This window comes from Priapulus caudatus, unplaced genomic scaffold (genome assembly GCF_000485595.1).
Source record: "Priapulus caudatus unplaced genomic scaffold, Priapulus_caudatus-5.0.1 Scaffold1128, whole genome shotgun sequence".
NCBI lineage: Eukaryota > Metazoa > Priapulida > Priapulimorpha > Priapulimorphida > Priapulidae > Priapulus > Priapulus caudatus.
The window spans coordinates 83,991-99,210 of NW_014578189.1; the positions used below are offsets into that span (position 1 = coordinate 83,991).

At 44.4% G+C, this 15,220-nt stretch overlaps 2 protein-coding genes across 2 annotated transcripts; one reads left to right on the top strand and one right to left on the bottom strand.

Annotated features, from left to right (window-relative positions):
- Nucleotides 1-4,181: 4,181 nt before the first annotated feature.
- LOC106815498 lies at nt 4,182-5,402 on the bottom strand (the record flags this gene model as incomplete). The annotated part of the gene is given in 5 exon segments (XM_014819961.1): nt 4,182-4,230; nt 4,371-4,616; nt 4,796-4,939; nt 5,099-5,265; nt 5,355-5,402. Coding segments are annotated over 5 exon segments (654 nt in total), but the record flags the coding sequence as incomplete, so codon positions are not given.
- Nucleotides 5,403-14,613: 9,211 nt separating this feature from the next.
- LOC106815492 (insulin-like growth factor-binding protein complex acid labile subunit) lies at nt 14,614-15,113 on the top strand (the record flags this gene model as incomplete). Its single annotated transcript, XM_014819957.1, has 2 exons — nt 14,614-14,757; nt 14,906-15,113. Coding segments are annotated over exons 1-2 (352 nt in total), but the record flags the coding sequence as incomplete, so codon positions are not given.
- Nucleotides 15,114-15,220: the final 107 nt, after the last annotated feature.

Here is a 15,220-nt window from a genome sequence, read left to right on the forward strand (position 1 = left end):
ACACGCACACACACAATACATGCACACACGCACCCACAGACGTATGCACACATATACACACACACAGCTCACGCACGCATGCACCAACACACCACAACATGCAGACGCACGCACGCATACACACACACGCACAAACACACACACGTACACACGCACACACACACGCGCGCGCGCGCGCACACACACACACACATGCACCCATACACTTTTCAATATTCGGTCTATCGGACCTTCGGTCTATCGGACCTTTCGCCGTCCTATCGGACCTTCGGTCTATAGGTCCTTTTCAATATTCGTCTATCGGACCTTCGGTCTTATAGGTCCCTTTTCAATATTCGGTCTATCGGACCTTCGGTCTATCGGACCTTCGGTCTATAGGGCGGCCCCCGTTATATCAGTGCTCTAACTGAATTTGAATAGGCACATTGTCATATTAAATACACATTCCAAATCTTAGAGGCTCTAAGATTTGGAATGTGTATTTAATATGACAATGTGCCTATTCAAATTCAAACTTCAAAACATACAGATGTATAGTGAAAGTAGGATAAATGCAGATTGAAAATAGGCTTATTTTTCATAATTATGTACTGATAGTATAAACAATTTTGTAAATAATGTTTTATTAGTTATCATACTTATAATATATATTTTAGATACTTTTAGCTACATTCCTCTTTGAAATTTACAAATTGACCTTGTAAAATGATCAGAATTGGTTGCTTTCAACATAGCCTGAAAATGCAGGAAATGCCGTTTCCAAGCTCTACATTTCTGGGGGAGTACCCCCAGCCCCACCCCCTCCAGCATCAGCTACATATTTCTGCAGTGGCACTTTTTGGGAGGCCACTACGGCCCTGTTATATATATACATATATATTATATAATCCTATATATATTAATATTATCAAAAGTGTATAATAATTAATAGATCTATTTTATTTAGATAGATTATCATAGAAATATAGAGATAGTGAAATATATAGTATACTTTAGTACCTATATATATTTCAATGATTATTATACACTTAGTCCTGATATGATCAAGAGCTAATAATGCCTAATAAATATAAATATAAATAATAATAAATATATAGGGCCCTATGTGCGGCATTTGCTACCACAATAACGGGATGGCGCTTCGATCGACGGCTGGCGGAAGCGTAGTCTGGTACTCGCTCCCACCTCGATTACTCGATGTTCTTGAGTAACTAAGCCGAAAGGTGGGGTGGGACCGGGTACCAGTCTAGCGAAAGCGCGGGACGTTGCTAAGAGAACGCGAGTAGCTGAATTTAGAACGTCCATAGTTCATTCGGTAGGAACATTAGCATATGATATTACCATATTACCATTACCATATGATATTAGTAGAAAGAAGCAAAGAAAGATGCCATTCACAAGTACAGGTACGTAGGGCCTATTAGTTGTTATTTGGACATGTACCGTTGTACGTAGCAATGAATGGACTAGCCCGACCAGGCTGTGCGACGGAGTGTCTATACGGAGTTCTAACCCTAGCAATACCGTTTCTCGGAGCTATGAATGGACTAGCTCTAGTACTAGTCTAGTCTATAGCCCGCGTTATATTATTACGCGTACAGTTGCCGCCGCCCTGCGGCAACTGTACGCGAGCCATGTGCTAAAGCTATGTATGGACTAGCTCTAGTAACTATAGCCCGCGTACAGTTGCCGCAGGGCTATAGACCGTAACATGGCCATTTCGAATGCGTTTTTAGCTCATCGGACATAGTCAGATATGTAGCTCTGGTACTATAGGCCTAGCCCGCGGATCGCTGCCGCAGGGCTATAGCACATTCTGCCATAGATGTAATCTAAGCAAATGGTCTAACTGATGTGACCAAAAATTTATCCCCAAAACGTAAAATGATCGGGCTTTTTAACACTTATCTATCAACATGGCCATCTCACCTATCTTTTTGAACACTTCCACAACTTTACACCAGGTATTTATGCTGTTATTCCTCAAAGTCTTAGCACTGAAGAGTCACGCGTGCACACATAAGCAGAGCAACCGCATTTGAAAACAAAACACCAGTAGTGGCACTGTGCTAAGACTTTGAGGAATAACAGCATAAATACCTGGTGTAAAGTTGTGGAAGTGTTCAAAAAGATAGGTGAGATGTCCATGTTGATAGATAAGTGTTAAAAAGCCTGATCATTTTACGTTTTGGGGATAAATTTTTGGTCACATCAGTTGGACCATTTGCTTAGATTACATCTATGGCAGAATGTGCTATAGCCCTGCGGCAGCGATCCGCGGGCTATAGTACTAGAGCTAAGTCAGATGCAGCTTGTAGAATCGCATGATCGTCCGTCCGTCTGTCCGTCCGTCTGTCCGTCTGAGCGAGCGTCCGTCCGTCAACAGTTGGGCACAAATCTTAACCGCTCGACGTACGGTCACGATATTCGGGACGTGGGGGGTAATCCGAAAACGAGTTGGGATGTCGAAGCTGGGGGTCAAAGGTCTAAGGTCAAGAGGTGTAAAAGAAGGACAGGGCCGTAGTGGCCGCCACGGCAGCACGGCACTGCCGTGGCACTATTTTGAAAAAGAAAATTCTGCAGGGAACCAAGGAGCAACATATACCAAGGAGATGAAACCCCGGGGGCGGGGGGGGGAGGCACTCACCCCACATTATGGTAGGTATGTGCCAGTTCAAAGTCAAAAATGGGGGGGGGGCTCTGTAACTAACTCAAATCTGAAAATGGGGGTCTCCGGAACTAGGATTTCGTTGAAATTCAATGCTATAACACTGGACACGTTTAAAAGAGGGGGTCTCCGGAACTGTGGGGGGAACAGTGATTTGCTTTAAAAACTATGCTGTAGCACTTGAACCAATAATAATTATTGTTGTATTATGTAGAGGAGAAAAAACATGACCCGGAGAGAGATGAACGCACGCACACGCACGCACACACGCACGCACGCACGCACGCACACACACACACACACACAACACACACACGTTGCATGCATGCCTTGACGTCCCGCCTTCAACGTATTCTGAAGTACGATGCACTGGAACGGAAATATTAAAAACTAGGGTTTCCGGAACGACAAAAATGTAAGATCTGCATGGTAACTAAACTTAATGGTCTGGAACGAGATATTCTTAAAAATGCGATGCACTGGAACGGAAGTTTAGGGTTATGGTTGAAAATGGAGGTCTCTCCCGCGGCACATACCTACCATGCAATATATATGGAGCGCCCCCCCCCCGACCCAGCACGACCCAGTTAAGACTCAACAATGCAATGGTCATGCATGTGCACCGTGACATGTTAGACAAGGTAGATGATCACGATGTAATTTCAGAATTTGTAAGTTGCCATCCAGGCAGAAAAGATAAAATTGGAATAATAAAAAAATAAAATGACAAGTTATCTGACTGGACTGTCTGGTATTACTATTAATACTGATCAATTAGAGGAGGTTACAGCCCTATAGACCGAAGGTCCGATAGATCGAAGGTCCGATAGACCGAAGGTCCGATAGACCGAAGGCCCTATAGACCGAAGGTCCGATAGACCGAAGGCCCTATAGACCGAAGGTCCGATAGACCGAAGGCCCTATAGACCGAAGGTCCGATAGACCGAAGGTCCGATAGACCGAAGGTTATGTGTTCAAGGTGAAAATCCTGACGCGCAGGCGCAAAACTGTCTATATATATCGGCAGGGAAAATCCTGACGCGCATGCGCAAAACTGTCTAGTTTACAATCACTTCATATTAGACAACACTCGTAGCTACGGTGAGGTTTGAATTTTGTCATTTGGCATGGGTTTTCAGCATATTTTGGCGTGTGTTTTCGTTTTGATTTTGTTTTCTACATTTTTGTCTACTTGCCCGATCGGACAACCGGTATTCAGAATCAACTTGTCCGGACCCAAGTCTGGTATGCCAAACCAATCGGACAATGCCTAATGTCGAGCCCTGTGTTATTTTAACGATTTCTTCGAACCTGATCAGTGCAGATTGCAGATCAAAATAGGTCTGATGAGAGAGATAATGCTGCTGTCGGTTTTTGTGGGGGACATTGCGGTACCAGTTTTGAAACCAATGCAAAACATTCTTTAGGGTTTCAAGCCGTTCATCACTGGCAGAGGAAATCTGAGCATGACTACGGAATACGCTGATTATTGCAGCGGTGTTCTTAATGAACAAAATGGTGCCATCTATGGTGGTGCCAAGGTTCATCACCTGTCTGTACTTCTGGAGAACAAGAAAAAGGTAAAGAAAATTAGTGCTCAGTTCTATTACTCAACTACTTATACACATCAAAGGTATTTGGTTTCGGTGTTTTGATGCCTTTTGTCACAGACGTACAGTTGGTTGGCGTGTCGCACACTCACCTTTAGCAGACTTAACATGTCTTCATTGAGCACTTCCAATGCGAGGCTATTGCGCATTTTGGATGCAGAGTCGAGGAACATGTGACCTTGTGTTAAGTGATGGTGCTCTCTTTTGCTGTTTGCAGCAAAGTCCCACTCAAAGGCATCTCTAATATGGTGCCAGCTGATCACCTTGTTGTCTACTATTAGACATCGTTTGCCAGTGATGGTCCCATAGATGTTGTTTCGCAGTTTCTTGATCAAGTGCTGTGGAAAATAAGAAGTGATACCAAACTATCAATCACCATGTCACCGAAGTTTGGTCTACGTGGCTGCAAATCGAAAGACCTGTACTAATAATAAATAATACTGCAACAATTGCAGAATATGATAATTGCTTCGCAGAACTTGATCTGCTGGGGTGATATGCAAACTTGGATGCTTACAGATGGATCCATCAAGAAAACCATTGGTTCTGTGGAGACCGGGTTCATAGTAAATCTAGCCTTGACAGCTTCATCAGCTGTGTGGAAATGCATTTCGACAAATGTTCTATTGATCTGAGCTCCATCAAAGCACATGTAGATGACCTATATAAGCAAACCGAATATGTCATATAACTTCAACAACAAACCAGGAGCATAATATTCCCTCATAACAGTCTATTGCTGACATTCATATTTATAATTTAAAATATTAACAGCAACATTTAGCCATTTAAGTGAAATATGTTATTATTTTGAAATGACCTTGAAATTACTTTTTAGAAGCCACCGCACTGCCTCCCAAGCAATCGTGTAGAGTGTGGCAGCTTCAGAACATCGTGTAGGGAAATGCGCGAATGGAAAACGGAAGCCTGTTGTTCCAAGAAACATGAGCTGCAGCTCGTGCGTTGCCAGCTCTGTATCACACGTACCTGCATGACATAATGATTGCAATTGTTAGTGTAGGTATGGTTTTTTTCATTATCGAAGAATGTTATTCATTGATACAAATGTTAGTTACCTTTACGTAGCATTGAGTGTACTTTCCCAAACTGCCCTTCTTCCACCACTCCAAAATAAAACACATTCTCTGCCGGACAAATGTCTTAAGTTACTATAAACACTAAAATTAAACAGCAAACTATCGCTTAAATATTGTACTTGCGATATTACTCAGCGACGAAGATTGTTTATCAACTTGTAACCGCCATTTCTCGTTGCGCACGCTCGCGCAGTTCCGTAAAAATATTAGTATATATATTTATTATTAGTACAGCTCCAAGAATCTAGCACTGAAAAGGACATAAAGGATATATTTGCTTGGTTAGGAAGTGCTGGAAAATTTGAAAATACACTTACTTTTATGCATGCTCATTATACAGAATTTAGAAAAACCATTCAGAAACTCATGCAACCAAAGGATATCACCAACTTTCAAAGGCAATGGCATGCACTATTTACAAGCAAGCCCGAACTAGCAAGGTGGCAGAACCTGTTGAGTATTGAAGAGCTGAAACCGTTTCATTGGCAGGCTAGGCATGATATGCTGACAGGCATCGAGCTGGAGATGTTGGAAGAGATGGCAGTTCTGAGGGGAACAGGAGATGTTGAACGACACTGCTCGGCCCATGTCAGTATCACCTCACAGGGTAAAGTTCGTTACTGTGGTGGGAGATGTGTGGCCAAATTGAGAACGAAATTAAAATCAATGTATCAAACCCATATGTACACCAGCAAACAGCTAAGTTCTGAAATAGAGACAAAACTCAGTTTAATAGAGGCACTCACTGCACAGTACCACACTTTATCTACTGAGTCTGCACAAGTCGGTACACTCATGGCAACTAAACAAAGACAGGATGCACGGCACTTCCTTACCCATATCACTGATGCTGCTTTCAACTTCTTCCTGGCCATTGAAAAGGAATGTGTGCAGCTTCTCACTCAGCATAGGTTCGCAACACTGGGTGCAGCAGTACTAAGTGACACCACAACGCAACTGGAAAGGAATGCCACGTTGTACGAGCTGTGGCTTAAAGCTATCATCAGCCCACATGCCAGCTACGATGTTGTGGAGACCGAAGATGCTGACACAGCGTTGGAAGTCGGCAGTCACCTAAACTCTATTGTTCGCTTAGTCTGCTGCAAACCTGAAGAAGTCTTCAAGGAGTTGCTGCATCGATACATGCGAATTTTAAACAATGAGTTCAGGAAAGAGCTGCTTCACAAACATCAGGTCAAGAAAACTGCTGCACACAGAAAAAAAGTTGTCACCAGGAAGAGTAAGACAGCTTCACTCAGGGGCAAGATTTCCATTGCTGACATTGCTAAGGACACTTCAAGAAACCGCCTTAAGTCGCACCTTATGCTGACAGATGCAGTCAAGATCAACAGGAACTTTTTCCGTGACAACTACACTGTCATGGAGTTGATGCTCATCGTAAAAGCATACAATCTAAAATTGACAGCTAGACAAAAGCAAAAAATAAATGACAACCTTGCCGACCATGTAATTGCAAGCAGTACATTTGCCGACCCAGCCCAGTTCAATTCCTACGGGAAATCGACGTCGCTTCCACTGCAAGGCACAGCATCTCAACATCAACCATCATCATTTGAGGGGCCATCTACGAGTCAGCTCATCGAAAGTCTGCCGCACTCAGACATTGGGGAAGTGAGGATGGATGAAGACACAGAAGCTTACCTTTGCCCTGCATGCGACGGACTGTACGATGACGAGCAGGCAGAGTTGTGGGTAGGCTGTGATTTCTGTGATGCATGGTGGCATAAGATCAATAGATTATGGGCGGGAATCGCGCTAGTTTTCTACTTTCGATCGCGTATAAGAAGGGTTTATTGGCAAGGCGGTTTCAGCCTAATCCGTCAGTGACTTCAGAACAGGCAGGGTACACAGGGCGGCTAGTTCCAGCGTGACCGCCAACACCATAAACGCGGGCAACCGAGATGATGAGACATACCATTACGCTCACTCCCAGACAAGCCCGCCACCCCCACCTACGCTACAAATACCCCCCCCCCTCCACCCCTACCCCCACCTACCGTCACAGGTCTGCCACGAAACCAGCCCCGTCTCCTTCGCCGGCCATTCCCACCTGCTTCCCGGCACCCACTACGCCAGACGATACTGTAAATCACTCACTGTGCGATACAATAGACGATAGTAACGCGTTTGCACGACGCCTGCCCGAGGGACAGTTTAACGACGCCACAGATCGCAAGCCGGCATAAACAACAAACACACAAACCTACGTGTTCAGTTAACCACGTTCTGAGTATTCAGAATCAACGCGACAACAACAACAACAACAACAACAACAACAACAACAACACCATGGCGCCCAGGGACAACACAACGACATGGGAAGCGCTGTACGGCCTCCTCACCGACCTGGCAGAGCCCGACAGCACTGCCGACGCCATGACAGATAGCCACCTGTACGCGGCGGAGGTCGCCGAGAGCTTGCAGCTGCAGGCCGACAACGCCGCAGCACAGGAAATCGAAGAGGAAGCAGAGGAGGAGGCCTCATCAAGCTACCTCAGCAACTGGGGAGGAGAAGATCCGGAGAGAGAGGGAGGAGACAGCTGACGAGTGGAGGGAGCTAGAGGAGGCACAAGGGGAGCCGCACGCCTACGCTCCGCTAGCAGACCACGAGGAATGGCAGGGGTGGGAGGACTTGTTTGGGAGATCCCTCCGAATACTCCCACAGTAGCAACCAGACTCGTGGCTGCGCCGTCACCCGGACGGAAGGAGGAGAGAGACGACGCAAGCTCGCTGCTACAACGAGATGCGTCACCGGCGGACCACCGACTACCCGCCGATGTCGCCACTGTTGGAGCTGCATAAAATGGACCAGGAAGGGGTGGCCGTCCAGAAAAGTACCTCCGAGTGTGTTTCGGTCGGTGCGGGGAAGGCCATTAATATAAAACGCCTGACCCTGGCAACAGTATATTCACAATAGTTGGCTGTTTTTTATACGGCAAGATTAATTGTGGAGCCAGCATCATCTGTCACGCAGTGGCAGCTTTCGCGAACTTGCCCAAAGCGCGCCAAAGTCTGACGGGGTTTTAAATTTTTTTAAGGGGGCGATCCCACTCCCGCCAACCAGGGATGCAAATTGAAGCGAGCCTGGTGGATGGCGAAGCAGGCAGGACGACTACGATGAGTACCTGCCTGGGGGGATTTTGACCCATTTATTCCGGATACACGGGGGGAGTCTTTGATGGAACCTACTATACGCGCCTCAGGCATACATCCAATATTGGGGGGTTGAATACAGCGACCCGAAGGCCCACTACAGCATCTCGATGGGTTTGCACCACAGATGTCACGTATAGTCTGACCGAAGCTGTCACCGTACACATAACGACCACGGTCGCCCACCGCCATGGGGCCCCTTCGCCGAGGTGCCGGAACGCAAACGACGTCGGTTGCGGGGCCTAGCTTGAGGCTAGCTAAGTTTGGTTTGTTGTCGCTTGGTTTGCATGGGCTTCCGCCCATTAGGCTGGGTTATTAAGTAGGTAAGGGCAAACTGTTCCTTCTTCCCTTTCCCCGCAGACTAACGGGTTCTGGCAGTAGTACTGACATAAACAAACGGGTATTTTTCCATCTTAAAAGTCACAAGATAAAATGTAATTTCATGTGAATATTTTTACCCAATTTTCTCTCATATGGCATTTTTCTCAATATGGTTCTGCCATGTTATTATTGTGTACGGCAGTACCCAAAGGCCAACCCGGCCAAGTATAACCTTACATAGCAGTTTTACAACCTTTTCCGCGAATTTTTCCGTTTTTAATGCATGTTAGTAGTTTTGATACGCGCGTTAAATAACAATCCGCAAACATAACATTTCGGACGCGAATTGTAAACGTTGTGGCTTTTACAGTTAAATATGGCCATTTCTATCACTGGCAGCAAGATCAAGCGCCGCACGTACAGCACACGACGCGGCGCCATTGACTATATATATAAACAAACATGGTGTCGAACCGCCGGCAGTCGCCGCCGCAGTTTTCCACAACTCACCGTTTTTAAATCAGTTACAACTTCCCGTGTTCCTGCAGGTGACAGCCACTTTGTCCAACTATCGTTGGAATCGCGGACCATTGGCTTAACCATATACACCCCGCCAATTTTGACAATGCGGCCCCGCCAGAATGCGCGCTTAAATCACAGAAATTCTCAAATATAGCTTGCCTATAATGATACATGTTTTTTTTTTTTGATTTTTTTTTTTTTTTTTTTTTTTTTTTTTTTTTTTTTTTTTTTTTTTTTTTTTTTTTTATTTTTTTTTTTTTTTTTTTTAAAATTTTTTTGTTTTTTTGTTTTTTAATTTTTTTTTTTAGAGCCTTGCTACAGGGGAAGGCGCGGCTGGCTGAACCGTTGGCGGCTGGCTGATTGGCTGCAGCAAGTTTTTTAATGCGCAGACAGGTCTGCGAACTACCGCTTGTTGACATCGCGAGGGTGAGTCATGGTAGACGGACGCGCTCTGTCTCGCTGTACGCTCGTTCGAATCTGTAATCCTTAGCGGGATGAGGGGTTCGTCTATTAGCTGGCGAAGTGGCGGGGTTTAATGTTCATTGTGGGCGTGCATTATATGATTTTATAGATGTGTATTAAAATCGTGCCCCATTATATGCAACAGATTAATACTGGCGAAAATGGATGTGCCCATTGCTATGGAAGATTGTGGGCACCGTCGCTTGTAAGTGCAATAGAAATCATAATATTCTGCAGTAATTGTCCTAGTGTCAACTGTGTACCTGCCTGATTGTATATATTGTCAGTAATGTGAATAGAGCTACATCCACTCTTGCAATCAGGAACGTAGCTAACTCATTTTGCCACAGTCATCATCTGTATGCCACAGTCGTAATTTACCATGTAATTGTCAGTACATGCTATAATAAATTGCTAGATAAGTTGAAATTTCTACTTAAATCTATTTATCTATTAAATATTTTAAATATTATTATTATATTATTATCATTATTATTATATTAAATATTAAATATTAAATCTATCTATTATCTATTAAATCTAAAATCTAATTTCTACTTCTACTTCAATATTTATTGCAATAGGTGTATCTTTAGTTTGAAATTTCTATAGATGCATGAATTCATGCAATGTACAGCAGCGGCAGTGGAGACGTATGTTTGCACGTGACAAAATAACGTTACGGTTTCGCGGGGTGGGGGGAGCTATGGTGGAAGGCTGGGGGTAATTCGTATTATTGTTTTTGTTTTTATGTTAAAAAAAAAAAAAAATATTTTTTTTTAGTTGTGTATTTAGTGTTCTAAAAAAAAAGTTAATACATTTTAATAAATATTATAATTCTTTCAAATCATTACATGTAATTTCAGGCTGACAACTTCACTGGCAGATGACAGCCAAGTGGCATTAATGAGCTATTGCATCACAGTGCCGTATATCTAATAGTACGATATCAAAGCAACTATTTGTGAACCACTGGCCTAGAGAATCTTTGGACCGTGCTTCGTCCACGACCTTTCGCATGTGTTCGTCGCAGAGAAAACGAGCAAAGCAGTGGAGATGTGTTCATTTTTATGAATGTGTGATCTACACTGAAACGCTCTGAGTGTAACGAAGCCAACAAGAACCTTTTAGGCGTTAAAAATATCTGGTATTGCAACACAAAATACGATGCTTGCACGAGTGGCCACGACATTGAGACAGGTTTAAATGGATCAACCTCGTATATCATCGTTTTTGGCCTATACCCTGAAAACAGCCAGTGTCGTCTTGTTGTATGCGGTACAGAAGTGTCACAGTGCGACAGGTGGAAGTTCCTTCTGCGAAGGTGGCTCATCCACTTCCTACTGCTGCATTACGTAAAATAAAACTATGACAGGGGTTATCGAGCGAGAAGCTGTTCCCAATGGTTGTAGTGAAAAACGGGTTTGGGCTTAAAGAAATGCCATTAGCAGTTCAAGGTGGTCTAACAAACATCAACAAGATACCTCATCTGACTTCAAAGCGTACAGATTTGACAGTCTGAAATGTGCAAGACGGCTATGCCATTCGAATAAAAAAATATGTAACGTCCCGTAAATGTGCTACGAATGTGGAACGTCTTACAAGCACATGAAAACTATATAGCCAAGCGGCATCAGGTCAGAGAAAGGAGCAGCCGCTAACAGACTGCACAAACGAGGCTACCTGGACAAGAAACGTTATACGTCACAGCAGCAGGCAGTGACCCGGGCATATTTCATGAGAACACATCAGTAGATATTCTTGACCTTTGTGAATCTTCCTTCTCCGACATTGTCAGCAACAGAAAAAGGCAACATTAGTGGATATCTCACCAATCCTGAAGAAAGTGCTCAGCGGCAAAGCGGAAAACTGGTCATCGTGGGAAATAGTAGAATTATTGATAATATATATATCATAACCTAAGTGCAAGGTTAAAGTTTATGTGGTCTCCGATCACTCAATCATGTAATTGAAATACTATATATATAAAAAAAATCATATTATATCCTATCATGTACGTGCTCTTAGAAAACTTATTGTTCTTTTCCAGCATCATTCAGAAGAGTCTGGCGCTATGGTGCAGAAGCCCACAAGCGTATGAAGACATGTTTTTGCCCATGCCCTCACCAAAAACGCTTGGCCTTTACAAGAACTATATTTTTTTTTTATTTTTTTTTTCCCAGACTCCTGGTTTCTCTGCAGACGTGATGGGTTGGATGGCAAAAGAAGCAGAACGAGCCAAACTCACGCCAGTGGGATATACGGGGCGGTTTGATGTTTGATGAATGTCTGTCCAGGTAATGTGTGAAGAACAGATGCTTATCACAAGTAATAAATGGTTGTGTGCCATAAACTTAGTTCCCGCGCTGTTGTACCGTAGAATTTGGTTGTGCATGCGCGTGACCTGTTGTAAGCTTGGTAGTTTCGATGTGTATATATAGCCTAAAAGCTGTATTATAGTTTCAGGTCGGTCCCTTTTAATTCCACTTGTAAAAATAACCTTTTTAAATCATTAAAAATAAAATAACTCAAAAAATTTATCAAATTTTAAATATCAATAAATTTAAAAAATTTATCAAAGATAAATCAAAGATAACTCTCGTACATAAACTATTGAACAAAACCATGACACAGACACGGCATACCATAACCTCAAACTGGTGTACAATCATGTGCTTTAACAACAAGCTGAAAACCAATCGTTTAATTAAATTCCAGGAAGCCCTGCAGCTGAACTATAGAAATGGTCAAGCGGACTTCGTCGGAGTGGTGGGAAGAAGGGCAGTTTGGGAAAGTACACTCAATGCTACGTAAAGGTAACTAACATTTGTATCAATGAATAACATTCTTCGGTAATGAAACAAATACCCATACCCTACACTAACAATTGCAATCATTATTCATGCAACGGTACGTGTGATACGCAGAGCTGCAACGCAACGAGCTGGCAGCTCAATGTTCCTGGAACAACAGGCCTTCCGTTTTCCAGTCGCGCATTGTCCCTACACGATGTTCTGAAGCTGCGACACTCTACACGAATGCCTTGGAGGCAGTGCGTGTGCTTCTAAAAAGTAATTTCAAGGTAATTTCAAAATAATAACATATTTCCCTTTAAATGGCGAAATGTTGCCGTTAATGTTTGAAATTTTAAACATAAAAGAATGTCAGCAATATACTGTTATGAGGGAATATTATGCTCCTGGTTTGTTGTTGAAGTTATATGACATATTCGGTTCGCTTATATAGGTCACCTACATGTGCTTTGATGAGCGCTCAATCAATAGGACATTGTTGAAATGCATTTCCCGCACTACTCATGAAGCTTCAAGCCCAGAATTCACAACTATGAACCCGGTCCCAGAACAATGTTTTCTGATGGATCCATCTGGTAAAGCATCCAAGCTTTGCATTATCACCCCAGCAGATCAAGTTTGCGAAAGCAATTATCACTATTCTGGCAATTGTTGCAGTATTGATTTATATTAGTAGCAGGCCTTTGTTGCAGCCACCGTAGACAAACTTCGGTGACATGGTGATTGATATGTTTGGTATCACTTGTTATTTTCCACAGCACTTGATCAAGAAACTCGAAATAACATCTATGGGACCATCACTGGCAAACGATGTCTAACAGTAGACAACAAGGTGATCAGCTGGCCACATATTAAGAGAGCCTTTGAGCTGGACTTTGCTGCAAAGCACAAAAGAGAGCACCATCGCCTAAACACAAGGGCACATATTCCTGCGACTCTGCCTCCAAAATGCGCAATAGCCTCGCATTCGAAGTTGCTCAATGAAGACATGTTAAGTCTGGCTAAAGGTGAGTGGTGCGACACGCCAACCAACTGTACGTCTGTGATAAAAGGCATCAAAACACTGAAACCAAATACCTTTGATGTTTATGAGTAGTTGAGTAATGGAACTGAGCACTAATTAGATTTCCTTTACCTTTTTCTTGGTCTCCAGAAGTACAGACAAGTGATGAACCTTGGCACCACCATAGATGGCACCATTTCGTTCATTGAGAACAACAGCTGCGATAATCAAACGTATTCCGCAGTCATGCTCGGATTTCCTCTGCCAGTGATGAACGGCTTGAAACCCTAAGGAATGTTTTGAATTGGTTTCAAAACTGGTATCGCGATGTCCCCCAGAAAAACCGACAGCAGCATTATCTCTCTCATCAGACCTATTTTGATCTGCAATCTGCACTGATCGGGTTCGAAGAAATCGTTAAAATAACAACGACCCGATTCCCTAATGCACAGCTGCAACCGTCATCCTTCAACACCGACATCGTAGAGAACATCTTTTGCCACAGAGAAGTTTAAACGGCAGCAATAACATCCAACTTGCCTGCAGTATAGCATGGACTGAACAGCATCCTGCTGGGACACGCCACAAACAGCAAGAGGAAATGCTGGAAATGTGCAGCCGTTCGCTTTCCAACGCACAGGAAGTCTCCGTCAAACTCGTGCAGGTCCATTGCAGTGAGCTGTGCTCGCGGTGGAAGCGACGTCGATTTCCAGTAGGAAAATTTCCAGTGTCGCCTTTTAGCGAGCTCACGGCGTTACGCGACGAGCTCCTCGACGATCGCTTCTTCGTTACTGGTGTCACAGCGTTGCCAAACCACAACAGCAAGAGGAAATGATGCTGTGATTCGTGAATGGTATTGTAGAGCATTCCTTATGCCACCATGCATCACAGAAATCACAGCCTACCCACAACTCTGCCTGCTCGTCATCGTACAGTCCGTCGCATGCAGGGCAAAGGGGGATTCGTCTCCCAGCTCCCCAGCCTCCATACGATCCGTCTCCGTGACAACCGTATCGGCGCGGTCACCGTGGCGACGTACGGCGGCGGCGCGTTGCTGCGTCTGCTGGACCTCGGCTACAACGAGATCGTGACGATCGAGCAGGGCCCTCTCACGGGCTGCCGGAGCTAGGCGAGCTCCACCTGAACGGAATCGCCTACGGGCAAGCTGTGGGATGCTCAGATGTTTGGCGCGCCGCCAACCCAACGCCGCCTCTACCTGCACAACAACGCGATAGGTGGCGCCACGCTCGCGCAGCGCCAGGTTGCGCTACCTGACGCTCGACAACAATGCGCTGACGTCGCTGCACCAGGGGCGCTGGTCGCAGCTGCCAAGTCTCGCGCACCCTGGCCTCAGCGGAAACGCCATCGCCGCGCTACCAGAGGGCGCTCTACCCGATCACGGGATCAACGTCAAATCTTCGTTACTGGCGAATAGGGCATACTGTAACGATGCCTACTACTGCTGCTCTTTGCTAAGGCACACATCGCACTTCCCAATGTTACAGTTGTCGGATCACTATAGGCTTGGAAATGTATTGATAGACGCATTC